General features: G+C 36.9%; 1 protein-coding gene across 5 annotated transcripts in view; it reads left to right on the forward strand.

The window, feature by feature from the left end:
- Positions 1-3,496: 3,496 nt before the first annotated feature.
- The window catches only part of LOC306882824 (E3 ubiquitin-protein ligase parkin-like), a 119,372-nt gene continuing 95,509 nt past the window's right edge, over positions 3,497-27,359 (forward strand). For 3 of the 5 annotated variants that reach the window (XR_013785298.1, XM_079437747.1, XM_079437746.1), the window contains exon 1: positions 3,500-3,601. Coding sequence is in view for 2 of the 5 variants with exons in the window: in XM_079437747.1 (XP_079293873.1) it covers positions 3,595-3,601 (7 nt within the window). In the remaining 3 variants the exon portion in view is untranslated. Of the gene's footprint in view, positions 3,602-13,428; positions 13,499-27,359 lie in introns of all 5 variants that reach the window. The other 2 variants (XM_079437748.1, XM_079437749.1) reach the window with 2 other exon arrangements.

Genomic DNA, 27,359 nt, shown 5'->3' on the forward strand with positions numbered 1-27,359 from the left:
ATGTAGTTGGATAATTCTTTTCTCTTTACTGTCATCATTGGCATTTTGCCAAAGTGTCTAATTCTAACATTTGGTAATATTTCTATTCAAAATTGCGATTCCTCGATTTCAAAAAAATTAAATCATGGCAAAACATTAAATTCTAATTAATCGACAGAATAGGGAAAATTGCCCAGCTCTAACCTGCATTTTGCATAATGAAAAAGTGCACCCTGAATTCATTCACTCATATTTGGCGATCACTAAATAATCACTAAACAGCTACCATGAAACCTCACTTCTTGTACGATACATTTATTGTCATTAAATTCAGAATTTTCTATCATAAAAAAAAACAAAATTCTGGAAACACAAATATTTTTCCATACTCTGCTTTCTTTTTTCCATACTTTTCCCAGACCTGGAAAATACTTCAATCAAATTCCATACTTTTCCAAACCCCGTAGGAGCCCTGTCTTACTGTGTTCCTCAAGTCAGGTGAGAGTAGAAGTTTCTCCTAGATCATCTCATGTGGTCTCATTGAAAGAGGGGGCTCTATGTGAAAGTGCCATTACATTGTAAGTGAATCTTGATTAAAGGTCCTCCAGCAAATGTTAGTGTGTATGTGGTGTGTAGTAGTGGTTCAATCCCTGCAACGAGTGAGCCATGAGCCATCACCTTTGTGCCCTTGAAAAAGGCACTTAACCCCAGGTTGCTCCAGGGGAATTGTCCCTGCAATAAGTTCATGTGCTGTTCTATGGTGACATAGCGTGAAAGTGACGGAAACTAATTCTGCGGGCTCTAACCGTGAGGCAATAAATAAAGATTCTAATCTGTTTTATATAGTAGTGTCACAGTGAGAACTGGAGCTAAACAAGCTGCTGGCACTTGTGAGAAATCATGAGTAAAGGAGGTACAAAAGAGAGCAATAAAGCAAAAAAAAAAAAAATCTTCAGTTTAAAAACATGCACTTAAATGTTTCCGACATTTTTACGTTGTATTCTTTCCTTACCAGAACTATGTAATTTTAAAAAGATTTGACATTTGACAATGCAAAACTACATCCTGGCCAGCAGTCCTCATTGTGCAAATTTATGTTACCTTTTAAGTTGATAGACAGAGAAAATGACAGCTCTGAGAAGGGCGCTTTGTTCCCAGCAAAGCCAACAATTAGAAGAAAATGCCTCATATTTAAAAAAGGACTAGTTAGCACAGGAATCTGGAAAAATACTGCCTTCAATTTTTTTTTCTCTGGGAAGTTTCCTGGGAAGTTGCGGACTCAGAAATCGCAATTATGTTTCGCAAGAAATCGCAACTATTACATGAATTTTCTTCATAATTCAGTTAGTAATTGTGCATTTTTCCGAAAAACAATTGATGGGCATTTTTTACTTTTTCACTTACCATCAAAGTAAGTTTTTTTTTTAAGCACTAGTAAAAAATGATTTAGGTGGGTAGTTTATTACCTCATTTAGTTGGGTAATTGATGCTATATCAATGTATTTTATAATTTTCTTCGCCAAACTTTATGAGAAATGTAGTTTTGTTGAGCAAACCTCACAAATCTCAGAAATTAGTTATATTTCCTTATAAGCTTTATTGTAAATAAAATTTGTATGCTAACATTTATAAAGACAATTAATCCAACATGACCTCCCATACGATAGGCTACAAGCTGAAAAGATGCATGATTAGTATGCAACTGTTATCTCACATGGGACTTAAATGTTTACCTGATGAGCACAAGATCAAATTAACTTCTATTGTTCTTTAAGTTATCTGTTTTTATTTTCTTTAAAGCAATCCGCTATTCCTAGAAAAAAGAAACATCTAAAAAGGAGTCTGTCCCTTGAGGGAAAAGGCAAAATATTATAATCTGTCATCTAGCTCATTAATATGCAAATTGAATCCTGTTTAGTCAGTCGTTTTACCATGCCAGTTAGGTTGTTATATGCCACATCATATTTGTAGAGATGCAGAAAACATAACATTGATGCCTTTTCAATTTGAATATTAATGAGGTTTAAATCATTTGCTGCTCTTCCAGATTTAACAGGTTCTTGCATTTATTAAAGTGTACACAACAAACATCTCCGTAAGATAGATCTTCAAACAAGGCAAGCAATTCTGAGACAGACCAAATCCTATTGGGAAGAGTTAAATGGCTCTGTCTTTGAATGGAATAATGCATTGAGAGTGCACATCAAAATATGAACTTTAGAGTTAAAAGTCAAGTAAATGAAAACCCACTCTTAAGCTGATGATACACGGGGCAACTTTTTGAGCAATGTTTTTTGGGCACTTTCACATTGAGAATGGGTAAGACATTTCTATCTGGTTATTTTAGATCAGTCATGGGTCCAGTTTCTCACCTGTTTGCCCGCTGACGGCAATATTGCTCAAAAAGTTGCCCTTTGCATCATCAGCCTTAGAAGTTACACAACAGAGAACCTCAAAAGGTCAATACAGAAATTCACAATTTTTATGAGAAACTCACTAATCGGTTCTTTTTTTCTTTTGGTTTTGGCCCAAATAGGAGCTGTGAGTTGTAGGAATAAAATATTCTCACCTAAGAATAATTCCCTTTTGCACCTAATTCAACATACACTGGCTTTATAATGTTACGTAAATTGTAAATGTCTCAAAAGTAATGCTACAAGATAACATGAGACTATTACATGATTTTTCTTCATAATTCAGTTAGTCATTAAAGCTGTTCTGACCTACAAGCCTTTTTTACTGACTTTTAAGACTGACGAGTACAGGTTAAAGGTGAAAAAGGTGAAAAACAAAAAAAACAACAAATAAAAAACAAACAAACACTGGATTATTTCCAGGTTAGTCTTGCCGAGTGATGTGAAACAGGTCAAAGAACACACAGAAAAAGTAATAAAAATAATAATTTAAAAAATCCTAGACCAGAAAAACTAATTCGTTTTGAACATGCACAATCTCCTTATTAGCTGTAGCCAAAAATTAAAATCCTACAACAGAGTCAATAATCTGGTGAAATTATATTCAATTCAATACAGTAGTAGTTGTAGTAATAATAATAATAATAAATCCATGCTGCTTCGTTATTAGCTCTATCTGTCATTCTGCCTGCAACTCTTGCATGTTTTCCCCCATAAAAAAAAAATGTGACTGACATTATAATTTAATGAACAACATTGTTTACCTGACTTTATATGCACCTGATCTGATCATCAACATCAAACTGTGACCTCAGGAATAACCTGAATATCTTCATAAGGATTTCGCTGACACTTCTGCAATAATCCACGTGCAATTCCCCTCACCACAATAACTTCCTCTGACGTTTATCCAACCAGGAAATGTAGTTTTTCATCCCTCCCGTCTTAACACTGTTACATATGTCTCACTTAACTTTGAACCATTCATGTCGTAGCTGAATTATTAAATTCAGATGAATTCATAGAGCCTATTATTTGTCATCTCCTACACTAATTATTTTCTTACGCTAATGAAGAGTATGAACTACTGAACTCTATTTCCCATGATCCCGTGCGGGTTTGCCTCCGTTCGCGCACGCGACATGTCAACAAACACCAAAGTCACACTGGAGTGAATCCCGGCCCCTGCAGAAATCACAGTATGATCGGTAAGCAGTTATTTATTAGCGACTACCTAAGACTGTTCGTAAGCTATACTATCCGTGTCTTTATTTCCCGTCGGAACTGATTTCATGCCGGTGATTTAGCGTCATTTGACATTGTGCCTTTAACGTTACATCACAGCTGACTGCGGCTAGTCTTACAATGATCGCGTTATTGTGAAGCATAACCATATAAACATACAGTAAAATACATCTCAGTGAACAGCTGTCAACAAAAACGGAGCTCCAGGTTAAGATAAATTACGCGAATTGAAATGTAAAGAGCGTGTTGACAAATAGCCTAGCATTTGAGACTTTTCACTCTTAGGTTTAATAATAATAATAATAATGAGGATCAGACTCTTTTATTGAGGTGGGTTTATATTTAAAAGTCATTTTATTTACAGAGACACATACCATAAGACAGAGTTATGAAACAAACAACAATTTATGAAACAGCAAAAAATTAGAAGGTAATAATAATAGTAATAATGGTGGCTAGTTCAGAAATACTGTGATTAATTAATTGTATAAATGTATTTAAACACATAAAACAAATGCCCCTGATATTTGTGTTGTCTTCACTTTCTTAACTGCTACTAAAAATGATAAAAATATTCATAAAACATAATAATAACATTGAAAAATATTTTAGAAGTCACATAATGATGATTTAAGATATGATATAAAGACATGAAATTGCTTATATTAATGAATACATTTTGAGGAAATCATATTTTTGCTGCATCTTCAGATAAAACACCATTAGTCGAATTATTTGCTTGTTCCAGATTCATGTGATTGTTTTTCATTTATGCTTTTATGTTTTTCAGCATGCTTTATTATTTAACTTAGTTAACATCATATTTTATCAATACTCTTTAATGCCATATTAATAAAAAAAAATTGTAAGCCATTATAAATAATTATATGGAGGATTGTACCATAGTTTCTGGCAAAACTTTCTCCCATCTTTCAGCAGATATTTTATTTCCCAAAGCAAAAATCTTTATTTTTTGTATTTTTTTAGGTGTCTGGCATAATTTTCTGACCTGTCATATTCCACTTCCTCATGCCTGCCTAGAGTACCTGTGAAAAATGATATCAATGTTGAATCTGAAATAAATCGTTAGAGCTTGAGTGTGCCTTTGGACTGCTGGGCTCTGAAGAAGACTTATTGATTGTGTCTTTTTGAGTGTCTCCGGCGCGTCGGTACGGGGCTTGCTGATCCCCGCGAGACAGGGATTTGGTTTGAGTGAACTGACTGGCGCTTGTCTGGCAGAATGAGTATGAATCAAGCAGCACGCCTCCACCCTCAGGCACAGCATCTCCTGCTATTGGAACAATATCTGTGCCAATAGTCATGTCACGTAAGCTTGTTTTTATATTGACTGAGCTGTGAGGAGAACTGACTCTTGTCTCACCGGGCTAGAGCATGTTCAGCCCCACAAAATCTGTCTCGCTTGCATGCATGAATCTGGATAGGTTTTCTTTTATTTTGAAAAGATATAAAACGGCTTGAATTGGATGCAAAATGTTTACACTGAGCAATAAATATCATGCCGTTTGAGTGAGATGTCATTATTAACGTTCAACTCTTGCATTCCATACCCATTTCTTCAATTCAGAAATACAGAAAAGAACGTCTATATGTTCTTCTGATCATCTGCAACATTATTAATTGCTAATTTGATGTTTTAGCTGATTATTTTTTACTCAAGCGTTTCCTTAAGTGGTAGGGTGTCTGTCTCAAAAGCACAGTGGTTAGTTCATGGCTTCTCTTGATCATAAAGTTACTAAAGTTCACCCAAAAATATTGTAATCATTAACTTTATACTGTCAAGCTTCAAAAATGACCAAAAGCACCATACAATTAGTCCATGCAACTTGTACAAGTCCTCTGAAATCATTCAGTATCTTTGTATTGGAAACAGACCTGAATATTTGGTTGCTGTTTATAGTGTTATAGGCCTATACATTAGGCCTAAATTAGATTTTATGATTATTAATAATCATTTTAGTTTTCATTTTTAGTCATTTTGTACGGAAGCGTATTCATTCACTTGAGGAAAAAAAATGTACGCTGTTTTTCTGAATTAACGAGTTAATTATCTCAGAATTACGAGATAATTTTTCATGAAAAAAAAGTTTTTGCTCTGTTTTTCTGAATTAACGAGTTAATTATCTCAGAATTACGAGAGAATTTTTCATGAAAAAAAGTTTTTGCTCAGTTTTTCTGAATTAACGAGTTAATTATCTCAGAATTACGAGAGAATTTTTCATGAAAAAAAGTTTTTGCTCTGTTTTTCTGAATTAACGAGTTAATTATCTCGTAATTCTGAGATAATTAACTCGTTAATTCAGAAAAACAGAGTACATTTTTTTTCCTCAAGTGAATGCAATACGCTTCCGTAATTTTGTTATGCGTAATGTCGTTTTTATTTTCTGTCATTTATTTATTCATTTCTATTTTTAATTAGGCTAGCTTTAATTTGTATTTTTCATTTAACTTGTAGTGTTAGTAATTTTAATAAAGTAAACTTCAACTTATTTGATTTAATTTAGTTGCCAAAGCAACATTTCAGGTTTTCATTTACTATTTATATTTAATTTCAGCTTTGTTTACAATAATGACAATTATTCTTAATGGTTTTAGTTAACAATTTTAATATTTCACCTCTTCCACCATAGTTCTCAAATCTTATTTATTATTTTAATCTTATTTACATTCAAACGTGCTTTGTTTTACAATAGATCATGTGACACATGAAAACTGATGGCATTTTGCAGTGCCTTTTGTGGTGCCTTGGCTGTACAAATGTGTTTATGTGTCCTTATTGGTTCTTGGCAGCACAAAATAACCACATCTTATTTTGTGGTTCACAGCATAAAGTAAAAGAAAAGTACTATGACGATTCTGATGGAGTAGCATTTTTGGCTTTTCAAATGGAGTAGATTTTCCGAAACAGAATGATTTTGTATAACTGTATTTTGTTTACGGAAAACAAAAATCAAACAAAAACAAGATATAATAATAGAATTGGAATTACACTAGAATTTTCATGACCTGTTTTTCCCTACAAAATTCATTCTTAACCCATATGTGAAAATAAAGTGGCTGTCTTAGTCCTGAGCTTTGTGTAAGAATACTTTGTGCTTGCTCTGGATACAGAAATGAAGTCCCTGAAGCGAAACAGTGACTTGTGTCAGAGCAGAGTCTTCTGTCAGGTCCTCTTCTGCTGTCCCTGAGAACAGAACCGGTGTTACAAGAAGTTAAAGGAGTCACATTGCCTGTGGTCTTATTCAAAATTCACCCATATTTGAAACATCTCCCCACTAGCTATCATCTTTAAAGCATGCACATGTATAACACTTCCTTCTACAGATGTATAGTCATCCTATCTTGTCTTTCTGTTGTCCACATGACATCACTGTTGGAAGCGACACTTCCTGGCCTGATTTGTCATAGCATCCTATGCTGTGGTAGAACGTTGTATTGCTATTTCTCTCCACATAGATGAAAGAACAGCTTTCATATCTGAAATCTTTCATGTTTGTTTGTCACTCTGACAAAAAAAGGAAAATATAAAATGGAAAACTAGGTTTTAACAAGGAATGTGAGTGTTGCTTGACCATTCAGAACTCACTGCCACAAAGCTGGAGCTATCATGAGTTGTTGCTGTGCAGCTGATTGGACTGTTGGACTGATTTTATCAGGGGAAAATCAACCCCACCCTGAGCAGAAAAATAAGTAAAGTAAATGTCGGATCAGGGTGTTCCATCAGATCCAAAACAAGGGGCATTTATATTGGGCTCTGTGCTAATGTTTTTCCTGTGCTGTCCTCTGGTGGAGACGGATAGAGCCAGATTGACAGTGGATATCTGCCCAAAGTGGAAGTGATCAGGGGGTCAGGAAGGTCTGCTTATAAACTCAGTCAGAGAGAGAGAGAGAAATTTAGTGTCAAGGGGGAGAGGATGGAGAAAAAGAGAGAGAGAGCGAGAGTGCCGTGTTGGCCCTCTCTCAAGACGGCAGTGCAAGGGGACAGGATTATTTACTCGCTGTGTTTGGAGTCCAAGGAGAGAATAAATTGCTATTGATTTTTGCAGTTAAGTGTCTTTCCTGCCTCCAGACTGACTGTGGGCAAAGAATAATTTGCTTTAATATGTATCCACATTCGTCTTACCTCTTTTTCTCTATGTCCAAAGCGGAAAGTGTCTTTGACGCAGCGTTTTTGACATATTCTCGCTGTCAGCACTGTGTGTGTGTGTGTGTGTGGAGGATGAAAAGTGGTTTTAAACGATCCTGAATGCAGAACATGGGAATGGAGTCCAATGGACGAATGCTGCAGGCGTGAAATCATATACATTACATTACACTCAGATCTGTTGAGGCTGGTGCTCATTACTGAATTTGAATTTTTAATGTTAAAGTAGGCTTATATTAGGAATGCTATTTTAGGAAGTGAGGGCCACAGAACAGCAGAGGACTCCAGCTGCATGCGTCTCTATTTGCATGCTTTTATGTTATGCAAACTTTCAATGGTGAGTTGAAAGTACATGCATTGGAACATGTAGGAAGATATTACTGTGCCAGTAATAGAGTGGTGATACAGTTATAGTTTTAGTTATGCAGCACATGCTGTATATTTGAATAGTCAAATATCAGATCATCATTGTGCAAATTGCACATATTCTGCCATGTTTATGAGTGGCATTGTTATGTTAATAAACAAATATATGACTCCACAGTAACATTTAGCCTACGTTCATGACTCAAAAAATTAGGGGCACAGAGGAATTTGGGGTCGATAAGAAATTAATACTTGTACATATTCAGCATTCAAAATGCACATATTCAATTGCTCAAAATTGACATTAAAACATTTATAATGTTACCAAAAAAATCTGTTTCAGTCTATTTCAAATGCATGCTGTTAAAAGAATGCTGTAAAAAAAACTTGATTATAATCAGAAATGTTTCTTGAGCAGCAAATCAGCATATCGAATGATTTCTGAAGGATCATGTGACACTGAAGACTGGAGAAATCATGCTGAAAATCCAGCTTTGCGTCACAGGAATAAATTACTTTTTAAAATATTTATAAATATAATAGTTATTTGATTGATTTTACTGTATTTTGATCAAGTAAATGCAGGCTTGTTGAGCATTGGAGACTTCTTTCATAAAAAAAGAAAATACAGAAATATACAATATTGACACTTTTCCTGATAAACATTTTCTCAAGTTGAATATTTGCAGGTCTAAAGGATAAAATATAAACTTCCTTTATACGAAAATACTGTATAATATTAATAAACTATTTTATAAAAACACGAATTTGTTTGAGCATTCACATTCAAGTATATATCATAATATTTGTGATCTTCATATCTAATTGAATGTATTCTATTAAGCATATTTTTTTTATGTTCTATGAGGTGAACATAAACTACCTCACATATTTTTTCAAATATATCTGTATGCTGGAATTTACAATTCCTGCTAAAGTGTCTGCTTTGCTCTCGAATATTAATGACGTTACTTGACATTAAGTATCTTATTGGCTGACAGGGAGACAGTGTGCGCTAATCAGTTGTCGAATTAAGGAATCTGGTGAAATTGTGGCTCAGTAATTTTTAATTATGTTATTTGACTGGACATTTCTGTTAGTTTCCGTGCATCTGCATGACCCAAGTTAAATGAATACAAAGTTCCACTTGTCATAAAGCATAATTTGTCTATAAGGTTAGCTGAAGTAGAGAGTTTTTATTTTAAGGCTGTTATCTGAGGTAATTATGATGTTATTTTTAAGTTTAGTCAGATAGTAATATATTCTGAATGTTTTTAGATCACGCAGCTTCGGCCTGTTGCGTTTATAATCACTAGTCCCACTGTTTTAATTAGAAGCCTCAAGTAATCAGGCTGGACTTTACACAAAATGAACACTGCGCTAATTAGCAACAGTTGCTAATGCAGAATCTAATCATTTATATCAATGCCACATACCTCCTAGCCACATTCTGTTTCAATTTGCATTTAGCATCTAGCTTAATCCATGACCATAAAATTAATTTACTATTCATTTTTAAAAACTACTGTGGCAGCAGCTGAAAAAGTCGTCACAAGCTCCTTGGCGCTGTTGGCAGTATTAGCCATGATTAGCCAGCGTGTGTGCTTTGAAAACCCATTGATATCATGGACACTGTGTAGAACTGATAGTATGTGCATGAGAGAGTGTAATTGTCATGCGAGGTTTTGGATTAAAGGTTAAAATCCAAGTATGATAGACAATCTTCATTTTCAAACGTGAGCTATTTCTCTCTGGAGCTGAACTCTTAATATTCCTTTCATAGAAAGTCGGTTTATTTCCCGCCGAACATGGAAATGACTAATTTTCCATTTACATCTTTCAACGTTTCAGAGCTTTTTATAACCCGGTGACCTTTAAAGAGAACAAATTTGAGATTTAAGGCCAGACTATTTACTGCTTTTCAGGCTGCCAAGAGGGAATTCAAATAGCGTATTTTAATCACATATTAACATTCAGTAGCTATTTTAGCGCTTTATCTGAAGCCTGATATGTCTTTTCAGTCATATTTCCGCTTATTGGTTCCACCCGAGGCTCAGAAAAAGAAGAGACTTTGAGAAATCGTAGCTTTGGCGTGTGCTGGCAGAAAGGAAATTGGTGTGTCAATCACAGGTTTTCATATCTCCAAGCGAGCTGTCATGAGAATCAGAGAAATGGATGGAGACGCTGAAAGCAAAGAGTGGCAATAAATAGCATAGGTTGGAGAAAGTGAGTAAAGGGTTAGATACCCCAACAGCAGAGTGTAAGTGCTGCTATCTAATTACCCCCGCACGATCCAGAGCCTTTGGTGAAATTGAACAGGATAATGACTGTACTGCTGTCAATCAATACTAGCGGCGGGTCAGTGGATTTGCACAGAAATGTTTGTCGCCCGAGCTTCAAGTCTATCATTAGGCCACTTTTAAGGGTCTACAAGGTCGTTTATGTCCCGAATGCTGTCATTCTGTGCAATATGCAGCCGTTTTTCAGATAATGGAATATGTGTGTCATGACTGAATGTCTGCAGCAAATAACACCATAAACCCGACAGCTTAAACTCTTAAGCTTGAACAATATTGTTTTCCAGAAATTAATCTTCCTCATAATATCAGAATAGTATCACCCTGACCTCTCTGACTTCATGCACCCAAAATTTTTTAAAATGAATTTTAACTCTGAAATTAAAAACATGTTCATAGAATCATAAAAGCAGAGAAGAGGTGTCTTTATTAATTGTGTCATATATATATAATATACGTTTATATATTTAAAATAAATTCTATATTAGAAATGAATAAATAAATAGCATCATGTTGAACTTTTTTATTTTTGTGAAACCCAAAATGAAAGGTTTTAAGAACGATCCTGAAATGAATGTGAATGAGGAGAATTATAATATGGAAAGCATGAAAGAGTAAGTCTCCATTAATTTAAATATGTAATTGCATGGAAAAGAGCAACCAGGATATTCTGTAAAATATCAAAGTTTATGTTCCACAGAAGAAAGAAAGTCAAACAGGTTTGGAATGACATGATAGTGAGTAAAATGATGATCAGGTGACTATCCTAACATTGATGCGTCAAAATACATATTTTTGTGTGTTATTTTTCTTTCCACCATAAAATTTGAAAAAGTAATTAACCATGCAAAATATGCAATCTATGTTTTTCCACCAAGCATAAACCCCTCATTCTTCAGCAGTGTCTCTAAAATACCTAATGTGTGTGTATATAGTCTTGTAGCAGGTCTAATGCGTTTTTTTCCCCCTCTCACTTTTAGGACCCCAATCCCATTCTTGAACACCTCTCTTTGATCCATTTTCCCTGAATTAATGTTTTATTGTTTAGTCAATGATTAGACCTACGAATAATTTCATGGTTCAGTTGTGCCGGTGAGTGAATAGCCACCTGAAACACGCCGGGCTCCTTCTCTGAACGCCTCACTTTATAATTAAAACTTGAGGATGGGGTCTGGAAAACAAATTCTGCCTGAAATTGGAATTGGTTACACAGGCTCTCATGCAAATGTGAGGCGGCAGCAGCAGCCCCAGGCCTAACGTGAAGGACGCAGGTGAAAAATTTCTCACTGGAAAAAATCACAAAAATAGGAAAAACTAGAGTGCGTTGAAAAGATGAGGGGAGAAATACATGTGTATATATATATCACTTTGCCCATGTAAATCTCACGCCAAATTGGCAACCCTGCTTGCGATATGAAACAAAGTCTCAGCTTTCAATTTTTTTTACATTTTAATACTTAATTCTAACAACAAATACACTTAATGTGGTGTAAATCGTAAATTGTAGCACTTCAGTTAAAGCCAGAGCTATTGAAAAACAAGCTTTGATCTCGCCGGCGTCGCTGCCATGCGATCACGTGATTCATAGAGCTATAAAATATTAAAAATATTTCATATTTTGAGGAGATCTTTTGGTTCTACATACTATTTGTGCAATTAATTATGGTCCATTAATGACTTAATTTTTTTCCTTCTAACATTTCTATTACTTATATTACAATTAGTGTGGTATTTAAGGTTAAAATAGAGAAAAGGGTTTTAAATTCCAATGAAAAGAGGCAAATTAGAGTCATTTTGTGGTCAGAATTTTTTTTAATAAAATTTAATTTGTAATGCCGGTTTACCCACTAGGTACCTGTATGGCTCTTTACTAAATATATCTAGAATATTGCAAGTCATACTTGCTTAATTTTATTAAGTTCTTCATTTTAATAAATATTTAGACACGATTAAACACTAGATTTTTTTTTTTAAAGTTTATAACTTAGGCCTACAACCTTTTTTAATAATACCCACATAATTACACACAATGAATGCTAGCAAATAGACTTCTGAATTTAAACCGTTAAAAATGGTGCTAAAAAGGCATTGAACAAAAGATTTTTATCCCCTTATCTTTACAGTATATATACACGAGTTGATATTGAATCGAGATCGAACCCCCATATAAATATATAGATACTGTGGGTAGATAGATGGATGTAAGAAATTGCCTGAAGAAACAGCCTTAGATTTCATTTGACTTTTTTTTTATGTTTTTATTGACTGTTTTATTGGGAGAGTTAGGCTGGTTGTGTAGACGAGCACTTGTGCAGTGCTTTTACCTCTTGGATTCAGGCAAACAGAACACTTACTGTAAAGAGACTGCAGCTTAATGCTAAATAAACAATACATTTTTCATGTAGAGCTCTTGAACTAAATCTAGCATTTTCCAAATTTCATCCTAGCTTTTCCTTTTTTTAATGTTGTCTCATTCTTTCTGTTTTAAGTGCTTCATCGTTTTGCATCTATCAGCTTGTTTCTAAGTGGCTGGTGGGCTGAAGTCGTTTTGTGTGCAAATGTCTCTCGGTAGCCCCTCAGGTGCGCCTGGCCCCGGTGCCACAGGCACAGGCCGAGTCTCACTACTTAATTACCATTGTTAATGATGTGCCTTTCTGCTCAACCTGTGCCTCTGTGATGGGCCATGACAGACAGACAGTCACGCTCTTGTGTCCAAAATCATCAACACCATTTGGTCCGGCTGTCAGTTTATTGCCTCCAAGAGCAGTATATGAATTTATCTTCACAGAGATGATGTCAGTGGATGTCAAGGCGAATCAGTGATGTTCATAATCTGATTTGAGGGACCAGCCAGGGACACAGATCTCAGCCGAATGGCCTGTGACATCATTTTGGACTTTTTCACACTTGCTCCTATGGCTTGGTCCAAACCAATGTTTGATTTAACCCTTGTTTCTCCGCAAAGGTCTCTCCCCTGGTACTTCTAAGTTAGAACCAACTTGGATCTGTGGACCCGCAGAGGATGCTATAAGGGGGTATGTGGAAAAACTAGTATAAAAATGTCAAAATAAGTTAGGACTTCATGATGTATTAAAATAAAATCAATATCACAATGTGGCTTAGTGGGATTGTCACATTGTGCAGGCTGCAGTTTAGCAAAATAAATATTTCATTTAAGACTGGAACATGGCATTTACACACATGTAGTTCATGAACGATACGGTGATTCTGTATCAGTGCATCTAAGAACGGCTCGACTCATTTATTGTGAATCAAGCTGTTCCGAGGCTCTGAAATCATGGCAAGACTCAACAATATGGCAACAGCTAGCTTGAAACACGTTCAGGACAGCTGACTGAGCTGATGCTGCAGTGTCACAAGTGTTTATCACTTGTACATTTTTTTTAAATCCTGTCAATTTAAACATTCAATTAATTTTAATATTTAATTGCACAGTGTTTTCTGTTTGCACACACTCAAAGCTCGCACACAGAGAGCAGTGTCTCTGACAGCGTGCAAACACTGAAATCTCTTTCGTGTCTGCTTGCACTTGAACAGGCAAATACACTCAAAATTGTCAAAATACCTGTCTTGGCAAGTATTCTTGTTTGGTTATCTCTTAAGTAAATGTGGGGTGGTCCTGGATCAGGGTCGGATGCTCTCTAGACACCAGAGGATCCCTTCCCTCCAGTTTAGTCCAGTGGTGTCTGGGAGGTCGACGGGGCGATGGTAATTGGCCCCGATCCAGAACAAAGAATTCAGTGTGGCATCGTCCAAAGTTGTCAAAATGCCAAGCCCACAGAATTCCCTGGCATATTCCACAAAATGAAGATTTTGGCAGGCTAGGGCAGCGAATTTCACGGCGGTTTCCATAACGAGGGACTTATGAAAAACAGAAATAAAACGGGGAGTTAAGTTTACTTTTAAGGTCTGGTGTTCTGTCACGGTTTGCGCTACTGTGAGGGAGCGATGAATGAAGATCACGTAGGAGGAAGTACAAATAGACAGTCTTTAATAATCCACAGGGGTAATACAGGCAGGCATGAACACACACATAGCACACAAGGATGACGATAGACACCAGACGCTGGACACAGGAAAATACAGAGCTTAAATACTCATACTAAACAAGATAATTAATCAAATACAGGTGGAACAAATGGAACTAAATGAGAACAGGAAGTCCAAATAAGGGCATAAACATACACAAGGGAAAACTAGGTCAAGGAGCACATGGAACAAAGACAAAAACAAAACAGGTCCATAACCCTGACATTTTTGTTCATTTACTTATTTTGGCAGGGCTAGTAAAAGTTTTGGCATGCACCACAATTAAATTTAAATGTATTATTATTATTATTACATTATTTTATGCTCTATGTAGATGGTTCTATGTACAAAATCACCCCCTAACTCTAAAATGATTTATTCTTTCCAATAAAGCTGTTCAAGTCAAGGTGAAAAGTCTTGTCATTTTTTTTCATATCGCAATGTCAGATTTGTGCACTCCTAAAATGAGTTAAAATTCACCAAATTTGAAATGACTACATTATTACTGTTTAATGGTGCTATCTAAAGACTGGTTGGAATTATAGGGCAAGATATTCTAAACCGGGCAAATCAGCATGACAGTGCAATCCCATTAAAGCACTGATGGGATTGAAAAGTTCTTCGGGGTGATCTACTGACAATGTGCAAATTAAAAACACAGACACAGCCAGATTATTTCCATAATGACAAATGCACTCTACCAAGAACAGCGCAAATCATCTTAGGGTCACAAACAAGCAGTGTGATTATAATCACGGGCAGGTGATCTACTAACAGCACAGGTGCAAAATGGGTGTGATGAAGAACGATGTCTATATTAACATCCATACCAATGGATGAAAACATAGTTATATTATAAGCTCATATCTGTTGCTTTAAAAATGTTTGAGCTCTTTTATGCTTTTTTATTAATTGTATTATGAATACAATTATAATTTTTTATTTAAATTATTTTATAAATTTTATTTTATTATTTAAGTGTTTTTATCGTTCATCAGGTGAGAAAAAATAATTCATCAAGTGATTCCAGTGCTCTTTTTCTTCTGTGTCATTAATGTTATAGCTGTGGTAATATGTAAAATCAGCTGTTTTTAAGCTGTAGATTTCTAGATTATTTACTGCATGTTTCCATTTGCTCTTTCCAGAGAAAAAAAGAAATCCTCCTCCATGGTGTTAATGGGAGAGGACGGATGGAGGAGGGAATATTTCCTAGTGTTAGTGGGTGCCTGATGAACGGTGCTTGACGGAATCAATTTGGTCATTGGTCTGCGGATAACTCTCCTCTAGACAGCCGCGGGCCTCTCGTGTTTTGCTCCTGTACTCTCTCCTTTTCCTTATTTCCCCTCCACTCTCCTCCACCCCCTCCTTTCTTCTGTTTGGATGAATAGATAGCACTATAGGTAGTTCTGGATCATGACCTCTGAGTTGTGGCCCAAACAACGCTGTCTATTTTTGTCCTTCCAGTCAAATCACTAAAAGCTAGAGGCGGCGAATGAAAAAGCCTTACAGTAGTATTTGTTCTCTTAATTGCTCAAACGGAGTTCTGGAATGGAAGAATCAATCATCTTTATTGTTATGGTAGGGGAAATTAAAGGCAATGGAGTTGGCAGTATTTTATGGTGCTTTTGTCAGCGCTGTAGCGGTGCTTTATTGCTAATCAATGGCAAGTAGACTGACCTGAGCCCAGGGAAAGTGGCCTGCAATGTCAGCCGCTGTTCCAAAGGTTTTCTTACCGTAATCACCTTCTTATTTCCATGAGTGTAATAGGGATGTGCAAAATCACACATTTTCAAAATCGACTAGTCGATCGAGTAGTCAATTGGTTGGTTTTAAGGAAATCTTGTTTAATTTGGGTCCATCAGACCCCAATCAGATCGGTTTCTTAGAGGGTATAGACACAGGAAACATTATTGTATTAAAGAAAAGCTGAATGGAGCATGAAAAGCTACATGAATATATTAGTAACTATTTTCAGAACAGTTTTAAATATAATTTTTAAGATACATAAGGTATAGTAATGATATATACAGTATATATGATATTTGCATGATATTTACAATTCTCATGAAATATTAATTCATAACAAATATTTAAATTTTGGAAAGTCAAGACCTTGGTATAAAAAGACATATGTGTTGCATTTGTAATTTATTTCTGAATATATTAATAGATCTGAACAATAATGACTGCAGTGTCAAATATATAGGCTAAATATTTCATTTTTAATGCACAATCATTCTAAAAATTTGAAGACCTTCAAATGATGCATAATAACAGGAACATTGCTAATAGCAGGCGTTTTAAAGTCTAACAGTTAATGTCTTGACATTTATTGTTGAAGGTAGTGGATCGGTTACAAAACGGATACTTTCATCTGTAGCAGCTGTGCTTTAAAGTGGATGAATTTAAAGATGCAAGAGAGTTTCTAAGAGAGTTTTACAGTTCTGACAGCACTGGGAGACTGTTCACAAACTGAACGTTCAGCATGCCGTCATCGTGCTAAAACCATGTCCACGTTGTGCTTCTTAATTTATCCTCTTTAGTACACTGCTGCTGAAGTATTAGAAGGTAAATTGCAAACAAAAAATGCTGTTTTTGGTGCCTTCAGCCAATAAGCTTTGTCATGACATAATTTTGTCAAATTTCTCAAACTTTCATTAAAAATATCTTCATTTGTGTTTCGAAGATAAACAAAAGTACAATAAGAGTGAGTACATTTTTGGGCTAACTATCCCTTTAAGATTGTAGATCTAATAAACCAATCAGATGTTGGATGACTAATCAACTAGTTGACCTTCCTGAACAATCCTTGCAACATAAAAAGCCAACTGTGTTGACTCCGAACTTTCAAGTCTTAATCGTCTTTGGTTTCTTGGCTACATCTTTCCCTTTGTAAAACACTCTTCTGACCCTGCCTCCTTTCTGTCTCCTTCCTCCTTCCTCCTTCTCCTCCTTCGCTCTGTCTGGCTCCAGCGCTAAAGAGTCCCCAGACTCTATTTCTCTCAGAAGCTGCAGTACAGAATTAAGCCAATCTGTCTTCATATTACTGCCTGTGTGCGGCCTAGATTGATCTGGCCGCCTGCCACTCCAGGCGGACACAAATCATTGGCTGGTCATGAAACCCTGGTCACCCCTCTTTTGATGGACAGCGCTCTGCCTCATCTATCTTGCACTCTTTTATTCTCTCTGCTTTCTCGGAATTACTGTCTCGGCATGTTATCTGTAAATAACACACATTTCATTATAAGATGGCTGGCAGGTACATTTTCTTCTTCCTGATCTGCTTAGTAGAGTCGTTTTCTTTAGTCATTCAGGGAATGCATTCGCCGTTGGTTGTAGATTTGCTCTTATATGTTGTGACCACATACACAGATAATCAGACATGCTCTAAAGAAAAGACGCAGTTTCATGCAAATGTGACAGTAGGTTGGCATGGCATGCTAGAATAAAAAGAAATTTGGCCAAGTGATGTAGTGCTGAGTACATGTTCCTGGTTTAGTAGTCTATGTTGTTGAAGCCTATAACCAGTGCTATAGTCAAGACCAGCTCATTCAAATCCAAGACCAGGCCAAGACTTGAGTAGGCTCACTCAAAGTCAAGCCTGACACCATGTCTACATTACACACAAGTAGCGCAGCGCGACAAAATAATATAGAAGCCATTATAATCAGTGCGCTGTCTTCACTGGATGCGGCGCAACACGACAAATGCCCGAGAGTAAACCGATGCGTCGTTCTATTTATGACGTACTGGCACAATAATATGGAAACATTTTTAATGGTCGCTTTGTCGTGTCCAGTGTAGACAGACTTTACCTGTTGTGGCGCGGCACGGTGTGAGATTAGAAAAAGTTCAAGTCTGAATCAAGACAGAGACCTAAAGAGGGTCTGAACGATTTAGCCTGGTTTTGCATCAGTGCCACACAAGCCACAGAGTGTGCACTTGTCCAGAGACATGATAATACAAAACCCATCCGAACCTGTCTACGGGAGTCTTTGAGTTAAAGGCCAAGCCAACTTCAAAGAACTAGCGACGACAAAAGCCGGCGGTGAACACACCACACAGACTACAGCCGACTGCAAACTAACACATGCGTAATGTGCCTGCGTGAGCGTAATTAGCTGTCGATATAAGCAGCTATCAATAGCATATATTCGTCATTTAAAATGAGAAACCGAAACAAGGATATACGCAGATATACGAAACGTAAACAAGCTTGCTTACCATTTTGAATATCAGTTTTGTTGATAACTTTCTTCCTTGTTATGAAAATATTTGCATATGGGAATGCTTGGGAAAAATCACAGAACATTAGAACAGCCTTCTGTCTGTGCCGCCTTTATTTACTTACTAGTTTTCATTTAATTCTTGGGCACTGACTCATTCGCTAAACTGAACACCCAAACAGAGTTCTCACTCTCCCAGATGGACCCAGATCCTGATTCGCAAACTGCCGTCGACAAGAGTTGATGAGTTGAACACACCGAACAAACTAGCCCGACAGACGCTCACCGACAGCCCGACATTGGCCAATGGCCGAGCATCAGCTTGGTGTGTCCCGGGTTTAAAGGATTAGTTCTCCCAAAAATGAAAGTTAGTCCATGTTTTACTTGCCCTCAAGGCATCCTAGGTGTATATGACTTTCTTTTTTCAGACGAATCTAATCGGAGTTATATTAAATATTTTCCTTGCTCCTCCAAGCTAGGGCTGCATGATATATCGCATGCGTTTGTCATGCGCATCTCATCAGTAAAGCCGGTTACGTGATTAGTAATAAATTTCCATCACGTGCCTTCAGATGGGGTGGCATTTAATACACAGAGCCGTAGTTCACTGACAAGCTACGCAATATCACGTTCATTATCACAGGCGATTCATCTGCGATTATGAGCGCGAATTGCGTAGCTTGTCAACAATCGCATGCTATATATCGTGAAGACCTACTCCAAGCTTTATAATGGCAGTGGGTGGTTTTTTTGTTCAACAGTCCAAAAGTAGTCAAATAATCGCATCCATCCATATTAAAACATGCCTTACATGTCTCCGGTAAATAAAGGACTCCTCTGGCAAATGAATGTGTTTTGTAAGAAAAATATCCATATTTAAAACATTATAAACACCTTTCTTTCACTTCTGCTAACTGTCATAGACGGAAGCCGTTCCGACGGATGATTTAGGATTAGAGATCGACTGATATATCGATTTTCCGATATTTAAGCATTTTACCATAATCGGATATCGGTTTTGTAATATGGTATTCACCGATTAACGGCGCCATTTTGTGGGTATTTTGAGAATTGCGCACAGGATCACCATTGCAGCGTGTCTGAGGGTAGACGAGACAAAAACAACGGTGTGCACAGGTACTTGATTTGCTGTAGTTAGTAAACTTTATTTAACATAACAGCCATTAATGCACAAAATAGATGTATTACATAAATGCCTGATATGTAGTTTATGCAACTTGGCTCTACATAAGATAAGAAAAGATAATCTGTCAAGCCCTGTCCCAATAAAGATGTAACTTTGCCTGAATTAAATAATACAGCCATGAATGATTGCATGTTGGAAATAAAAGAGCTGAATTTAATTCTCTGTCTGTTGTCTATATGCTCATCATTAGTCTCGTGAAGCTGCTTTCGTATTGCTGTTCACTCAGCGTGTTGATACTCAAGAAATGCTCCAGCTCGGACACCGCATGCAACTTTTAACAAGATTCACTTTTTGGAAGCACCCTAAATTGTATTAACACTTACTATATAACCATTATTTTGCTTATAAACATCTAATGTAAATGAATACAACTCTATGGAAATTAATTAATTTATTATCTCTGCGATTGATCGTTTGAATATAGTTCTGTGTAAATGCATAGATAAACCGCACTGTCAGCAGCATAAATTAGAATGGCAAAAAATATAACATGCCAGTTGAGAAATGCAATAAAATACAATGTTTGTTATATTCCAATATTCCAGAGAATATTATTCCGTGAATTAACATTATCCAGTGAATTATTCTTCACTCTTTAGCCTATTAAACAGCTTATAAACCTACTAAAACTGTAGTTAAAAATGAAGTTCATATGACTCCTGTTCTTTATTTTCTCCATTTGAAAACATTAGACTTTCTACATTTATTTTGCTTACTGCTAATATTAGTGTTGCTGCTGATGCTTTTTATGAATAAAATGTTTTTTTTTTATTGTTGTAATATGAAAATTAAATTTAACATGAAAGACTGGTAATTCTCAAAAAAAAAAATTTAAGATGACGGAAAGGTGGAAAAACCAAAGTGATGTATGGACTTCACGCTGTCATTTATTTACTTTATAACAGTAAATAAATATCGGTTACGCATATCGGTTATCGGGCACATTAACATGCAAATAATTGGTATCATTTATAAAACAAAAACCAATATCGGTCGATCACTACTTAGGATGCATGCGTGTAGCGTAAGCACCGGTGATTAGTGATGAACGTAGAGATGCAGCGGAGAGAGAAAAAAACGAAATGCTGGTTACGGATTAGAAAGTACAAAACGAGGATTTGTAAAGAAAAATGTCGGAGGATTTCGATAGAAGCCAAGAGGAGACTGGTTTTCCTTTGGTAAAGTAAGGAAACTTTGCATATTTTGCTACTGTAAACAAACTTTGGTTTTCAGGAGACTCACACGCGCATGCGCTACGCCTACGTCATCCGTCAGAAAGGCAGTCTCTCGTGAACGTGCGTACGACATTTAGCGGAAATTACACAAAACTGTTTATATCATTTTAAATATGGATATTATTTTTTTCAAAAACACATTGATTTGCTACAGGAGGCCTTTTTTCACCCCCCAGAGCCGTGTGAGGCACAATTTAATATGGATGGATGTGCTTTATTTGACTACTTTTGGACTGTTGAACAAAAACGCCCGCCCACTGCCATTATAAAGCTTGGAAGAGCAAGGACAATTTTTAATATAACTCTGATTGGATTCGTCTGAAAGATGAAAGTCATATACATCTAGGATGCCTTGAGGGAGAGTAAAACATGGGCTAATTTTCATTTTTGGATGTACTAACCCTTTAACACCCAGAATATGCCCTAATCCAGGAGTGTCCAAACCTGTTCCTGGAGGGTCACTGTCTTGTAGGGGTGGAAGAAAATATCGATTTACATGAGTATCGCGATATTTTGTTTGGCGATACTGTATCGATTCTCCAAAATGAAATATCGATATAAAAAAAAAAAAAAAAAAAATCATAGAAGATTCATGGCAGTTGTTTCGTTTTGAGTTCATATGCCGACCACTAGTCTTCATCTCTGAACTTAAACAGTGACAGGAAATACTAGCATCAGGGCACTCCACTAATGTTAGCGTTAATATAGTTCGCTGCCAGTAATGGAGGATGAAATAATTGTTCCAGTTCTCGTTGAAGCTGAAGTGTGGCACCATTTGGGCTTTTGTGGTAATGTCCGCCCCGGGACCACGGCTCGAGCGCATCCTCGGTTCTGCCGCTTGCCGCGTCCCCTGTTGAAGAGCCCTTGCGCGGGGGGCGGCGGGCGGTAGAGTCGCCGTGCAGCTGCAGCTTCTCTCGTAATTCGGGGGCATTTTATGCAGTTGGGGCGGTGCTCGCGCCGCGGTCTCGGCGATTCCATGCGGAACATAAATACAAACTGAAAAACCTGTGAAATCCAAGTTGAAAGGTTCTGAGAATGTTTAACATCTGTATTTATTTGATTGTTTTACAATTGTTTTGTTTTTTTCTCTGCAAGCACTTTATTTTTCATTGATGTTAAGCAGATGTAATTTTTTGTACAGATCAAATGTTATGACATTGTATGTCACAATTATAAACTTAAACTGTTAACCTTTAAAGTAGAGTCTATAAGTATATATTTTTATTTTTATAAAACACATTTTATACATACATTTAACTAAAGAATCATGCAAACACTTGAATTCCCCCCTTTACACGTTCTGCACAAAAAGTGGTTGAATAATGTTGAATGTTATAGGGACTGATTATTGCAAATGCAGATCCCAGTGCAGTGTAGTGTGTTCTGGTTAAACTATTTTTATTTATTTATTTTTTGCTAAGGTTTGCATATGGTCATGTGTTCTTAATGACAGTTTACCTAAAAAATATATATCCTATTCCTAAAATAAGAAATATCCCAATATATCGCCTTGCTTACAGTATCGCAATATATTGTATCGCAACCCCTGTTATCGTGATATGTTATCGCCAGATTCTTGCCAATACACAGCCCTACTGTCATGCAGATTTTAAATCCAACCTTTGCGGGGATTTAATTTATTTATTTTTTTCTTTACTTTTTGTGGAAAAAAAAAAAAATTCTCGTAACTTCATGAAATTAACCACTGATTTTACTTGGACTATTTTAAGGATGTCCTTGGTACGTTTCTGGACCTTGAAAGTGGTGGTTCTGTTGCTGTCTGTGCAGGGTGAGAAAGCTCTCGGATTTCATCAAGAATATCTTAATTTGTTTTCTGAAGATGATTGATATTTACAACTTTTGATCGGGCTGCGTCCGATGTGAAAAAGGAGATTCCTGGTAGATTAAAGAGAGACTTAATATCTTGAAATGATTTCAGGCCTTTATCATCATAAATGTCACCAAAGGAATTTACTTTACATTTAATCCATTGTGGACAGTAAAATGGGTTTTTACCTGATCAAAAATGATTATTATGGAACAAAGGTGAATGACGATGCCACCTCAAGTTTGGCTCTATCTTCCTGGTCACCATTCTCCAAGTAGAAATAAAATGTGTTATGATAGGGCCAAAACAAGTTTACATTGTCTAAGTGAGACACCAGCAAAAACCAAGTGCTCTATATTGTGTGGAGAAACAAGAGACTCTTCAGTGGCCCACCATGAAGTTGACACATTTGGTTTAAATCAGGCTGACAGTCCACGAAGAGTAAAAGAGTCAGCGTATAATTTAAAATTTGGAAAGGACCAGCAACCATCTGATCTGTTACGCTGTAAAATAGATCATTTAATTAGAGGGCGTTTACCATTCCAAATATATTGAGAGATTACTGAATCGAGTTTTTTCCAATAGCCAGCAAGTGGGGGTAAAGGAATCATAGAGGAATAGAAATTAACACGAGGAAAGATGTTCATTTTAACAACAGATATTCTTGCATGGAAAGAAGTAGGAAGATGCATCCAATTTGCCAGATCTGAGGTGACTTTAGCCAAGTTTTTGTTCAAATTTTTTGAGACAATATCCTGCAAGGACGGATCAATATCTATACCTAAGTATGTGAAAGAATGCACCACTGGAATAAAAACAGAAAATGTTGCAGACCCAACACAAAAATTGAGAGGGAGCAGATATGACTTTGTCCAATTAATTTTGTACCCTGATAGATTACTAAACTGATTGAATACATTTAAAACATGGGGGACTGATAGAACTGGATTGTCTAAAAATAGCAATATGTCCTCTGCAAATAAAGATATGTGATGTGAAGTGTTTTTAATGGATACACGAAGTATAAGTTCTGACTGGCGTACAGCTTGAGCAAGAGGTTCTAGAGATAAAGCAAATAGTAAAGGTGAAAGAGGACAACCCTGGGGGGTGCCTCTTCCAGTTGGCTGAGGGATTAGCATAGAGGATTTTAATCATATTTATAAAGTTAGAGCTAACACCTAGGTGATCTAGCACTGCCCCCAGATAGTTCCACCCCAAATGGTCGAATGCTTTCATTGCATCTAAAGAAAGTATAGCAGCGGGAGAAATCAATTGTTCAGATGAGGAGATTATGTGAAGTAGTCTTCGTAGATTATCTGAAGCAGAACGAGATTTAATAAACCCTGTTTGATCATGATTAACAAGTTTAGTCATAAAGCATTCTAGGCGGCAGGCTAAAACTTTTTTACATAAATTTGAACATCTCTACCAATTAGAGAAAGTGGGCGGTAACTAGAACATAAAGTAGAGTCTTTATCTTTTTTTAATAGGAGAGATATAATGGCCATGTTCATATTTTGTGGAAAGGATCCTTGATCAATCGAATATTGCATCATATCTAACATAAGTGGCCCCAAATCGGACCAGAAGGTCAAGTAGAACTCAACTGGTATGCCATCTAGGCCTGGGAATTTCCCCTTGCTCATAACTTTAATCGATGATTCTAATAAAGTGATAAAGGCCTGTCTAAAGACTCAGAGTCTGATTCTGACAGATGTGGAAGATTAAGATTAGATAAAAAGAAGTGTAAGATGTGGGTTCACATTTAGAGTTGGAGCTATCACAATAGAAGGAACGGAAAGTGTCATTTATGCTCTTCTGGTCAGTCAGAAGAACCTCACTGGTTTGAGATTTCACAGCTGTAATATTAGCAAATTTTTCACCATTATGCAGTCTGAGAGCCAGTAAATGGCTAGGTCTGCTACCTTTAAAATAATAATTTTGTCTGGATCTTTGAATAAGAAATTTGTCTCTCTCTCTATATAACAAAGTACGTTCTTTCCTAGCATCCTAACACAGTTTACATTTTAGCTGCTGTCCGGTCAGAAAAATTGTGTTGGTTTGCCTGTTCTAATGATCGGAGATTGGATTCCAGGTCAGAGATTTTCTTACAGTGAATTTTCTGGAGAAAAGAAGCAAATGATATTGAAAAATTAAAGCGCCATCTGGGGGCTCGCAAAGGTCGCTGGGTAATTGAAAGCTTCAAAAAATTACTACTATGGTCTGAAAGAGAGAGGGGAAAGATGTCGACTTCGAGTAGCATTGAGGTCAAGGAAGAGGAAGCAAAAATGTAGTCAATCTGTTAATATGATTTGTGTCTAGCTGAGAAAAATGTGTATGTTTTTTGGGAGGGGTTGAATAATCGCCTTGCATCTACTAATGAAAAACAGGCTATGCATTGATTAAAAATTGTCACCAGATCTGTCAAGTTCATTGGACATTACAGCGTTCATATCTGTACCCATTACTATCAAAGTCTGTTAGATTAGTGAGATAAGTAGATAATTCCGAAAAAAAAGTTGGATCTGGGCTGCATGGTGCGTAAACTGATAGAAATGCTATCTTCCCATTCCCAACCATAGTCTTCATACAAGCTATTCTGCCAGCATTATCACCATTTCTGTCTAAAATGGAAATATTTAAATTTCTTCTAACAATTATCAAAACACCTTTAGTTTTATTGTCGCAGCAAAAGAGACCACCTTGTAATATTTATTATTACATCTTTGTTCCCTCCTTCCGCAAATGAGCTTCCTGGATTAAAGCAATGTCAACCTTTTTTCGTTGCGATAGTTCTAAAAAACTTGTACGTTTATGGAGGCCATTTAAACCATTGACATTACAACTTAGAACATTAATATCATACAAGTAAGTGAACTGAACAAATGAGAGAAAATAATACCGCTGCAAATGAATTATCTCAAGTCTGCCTTTAACCCATCCCTCCCTTACCGAAAAACTCATTAACATAAAGAAAACCCACCCCTTAGAACTTTTACAGATGGGGGTGAAAATAAATCCCTGCCTGCCACCCTCCCCTGTCTTAGTCAGTGACATTAACATGACAGCCAAAGTAATTCTCTAGAACACCGCCATTAGCCCTATTGTAAAAGAACAGAATAAGTTCAAATTCACACAAGTGATAAAGTGGGGTAAAAAAAAAAACATGGGGTATGTATACTTTCTATAACGAGGAAAAAAACACAAATAATTGCATCATGTGCACCAAAAACTGCACATCAGTGACACAAAGCTTCCTAGCCCACACGAGGAACTGCCAGTAGCCGATTGACACATGGAGTTCTAGATTAGTAAATCAGAAGTCGAGTCACTCTTCTGATTATGCCACGTCCATCCCAGGAGAATGAGGAGCGGGAATGGAGCTCAGGAACTGATGCGCTTCGTCCAGTGAGTGCATTAGTTTGGTCTCGCCGTGTTTCATGACGATCTTCAGAGTAGCTGGATACTGAAGAAAGGTCTGCAGACTTGCTTCTTTCAATTCCTTCTGTATTGTATCGAAGGAGCTCCGCTTCTTTGCCGTCGTGGGAGAGAAGTTGGGGAAAAAGCTCAACATCGCACTGTCACCCGCTTTCACAGGACAGCGGCATCTTGCTTCATTTAGAATGAAATTCCTGTTGTTGTAGCGTAACAGTTTGAAGAGAAACACTCGCGGTTTGGAGTGATCCGTTGAAGCTCTGGAGTAAACTCAATGCGCGCGTTCGATCTCGATATCTTTGCCCCAAAGTGATGGGATCCAGATCGGCAGTGATCGTTTCAGAAAGCCGAAAGGGTCATCCTTCTCGGCCCCTTCAGGTAGTCCCAGCAGGCGGAGATTACTGCGTCTGCTGTGGTCTTGTAAATCAGTCACTTGTCGCTCGAGGGCATCCAGACGCACAGTGTGTTCGTTGATCCCCTTTTTCTGCTCTCTCTGTTCCCCGATTAAAAAGTCAACTTTAGAGTAGGGGTCGACCGATTATCGACCTGGCCGATTATTGGCACCGATATTAAGCATTTTTATGATAATCGGCATCGGTCATTTTCAAAACCGATGTGCCGATAAAATTATTTAATTTTGAAACGCGCTATTTGGCTCTGATGCAGCCTGTCGGAACTCACCACTCTGTGGCCTAGAGCAGTCTCCGCCCACCGCGCATCTGATTTGTTGAGAGTCAGGAGTCCGACCAATCAACGTGGAAGACTAAAGGCGCTCTCACACCGAAAGCGCTTGCTAACTGGTGCTGCTTCATCATGCATCAGTTCTCTCTCAAAGGCAGCAGCAGACCTTGCACAAGTTGCAATAAATTACAATCCACTACACTGAAGTTGTAAAAACCTCAATATTATCTATTT

The sequence above is a fragment of the Barbus barbus genome (assembly GCF_936440315.1).
Source record: "Barbus barbus genome assembly, chromosome: 16".
NCBI lineage: Eukaryota > Metazoa > Chordata > Actinopteri > Cypriniformes > Cyprinidae > Barbus > Barbus barbus.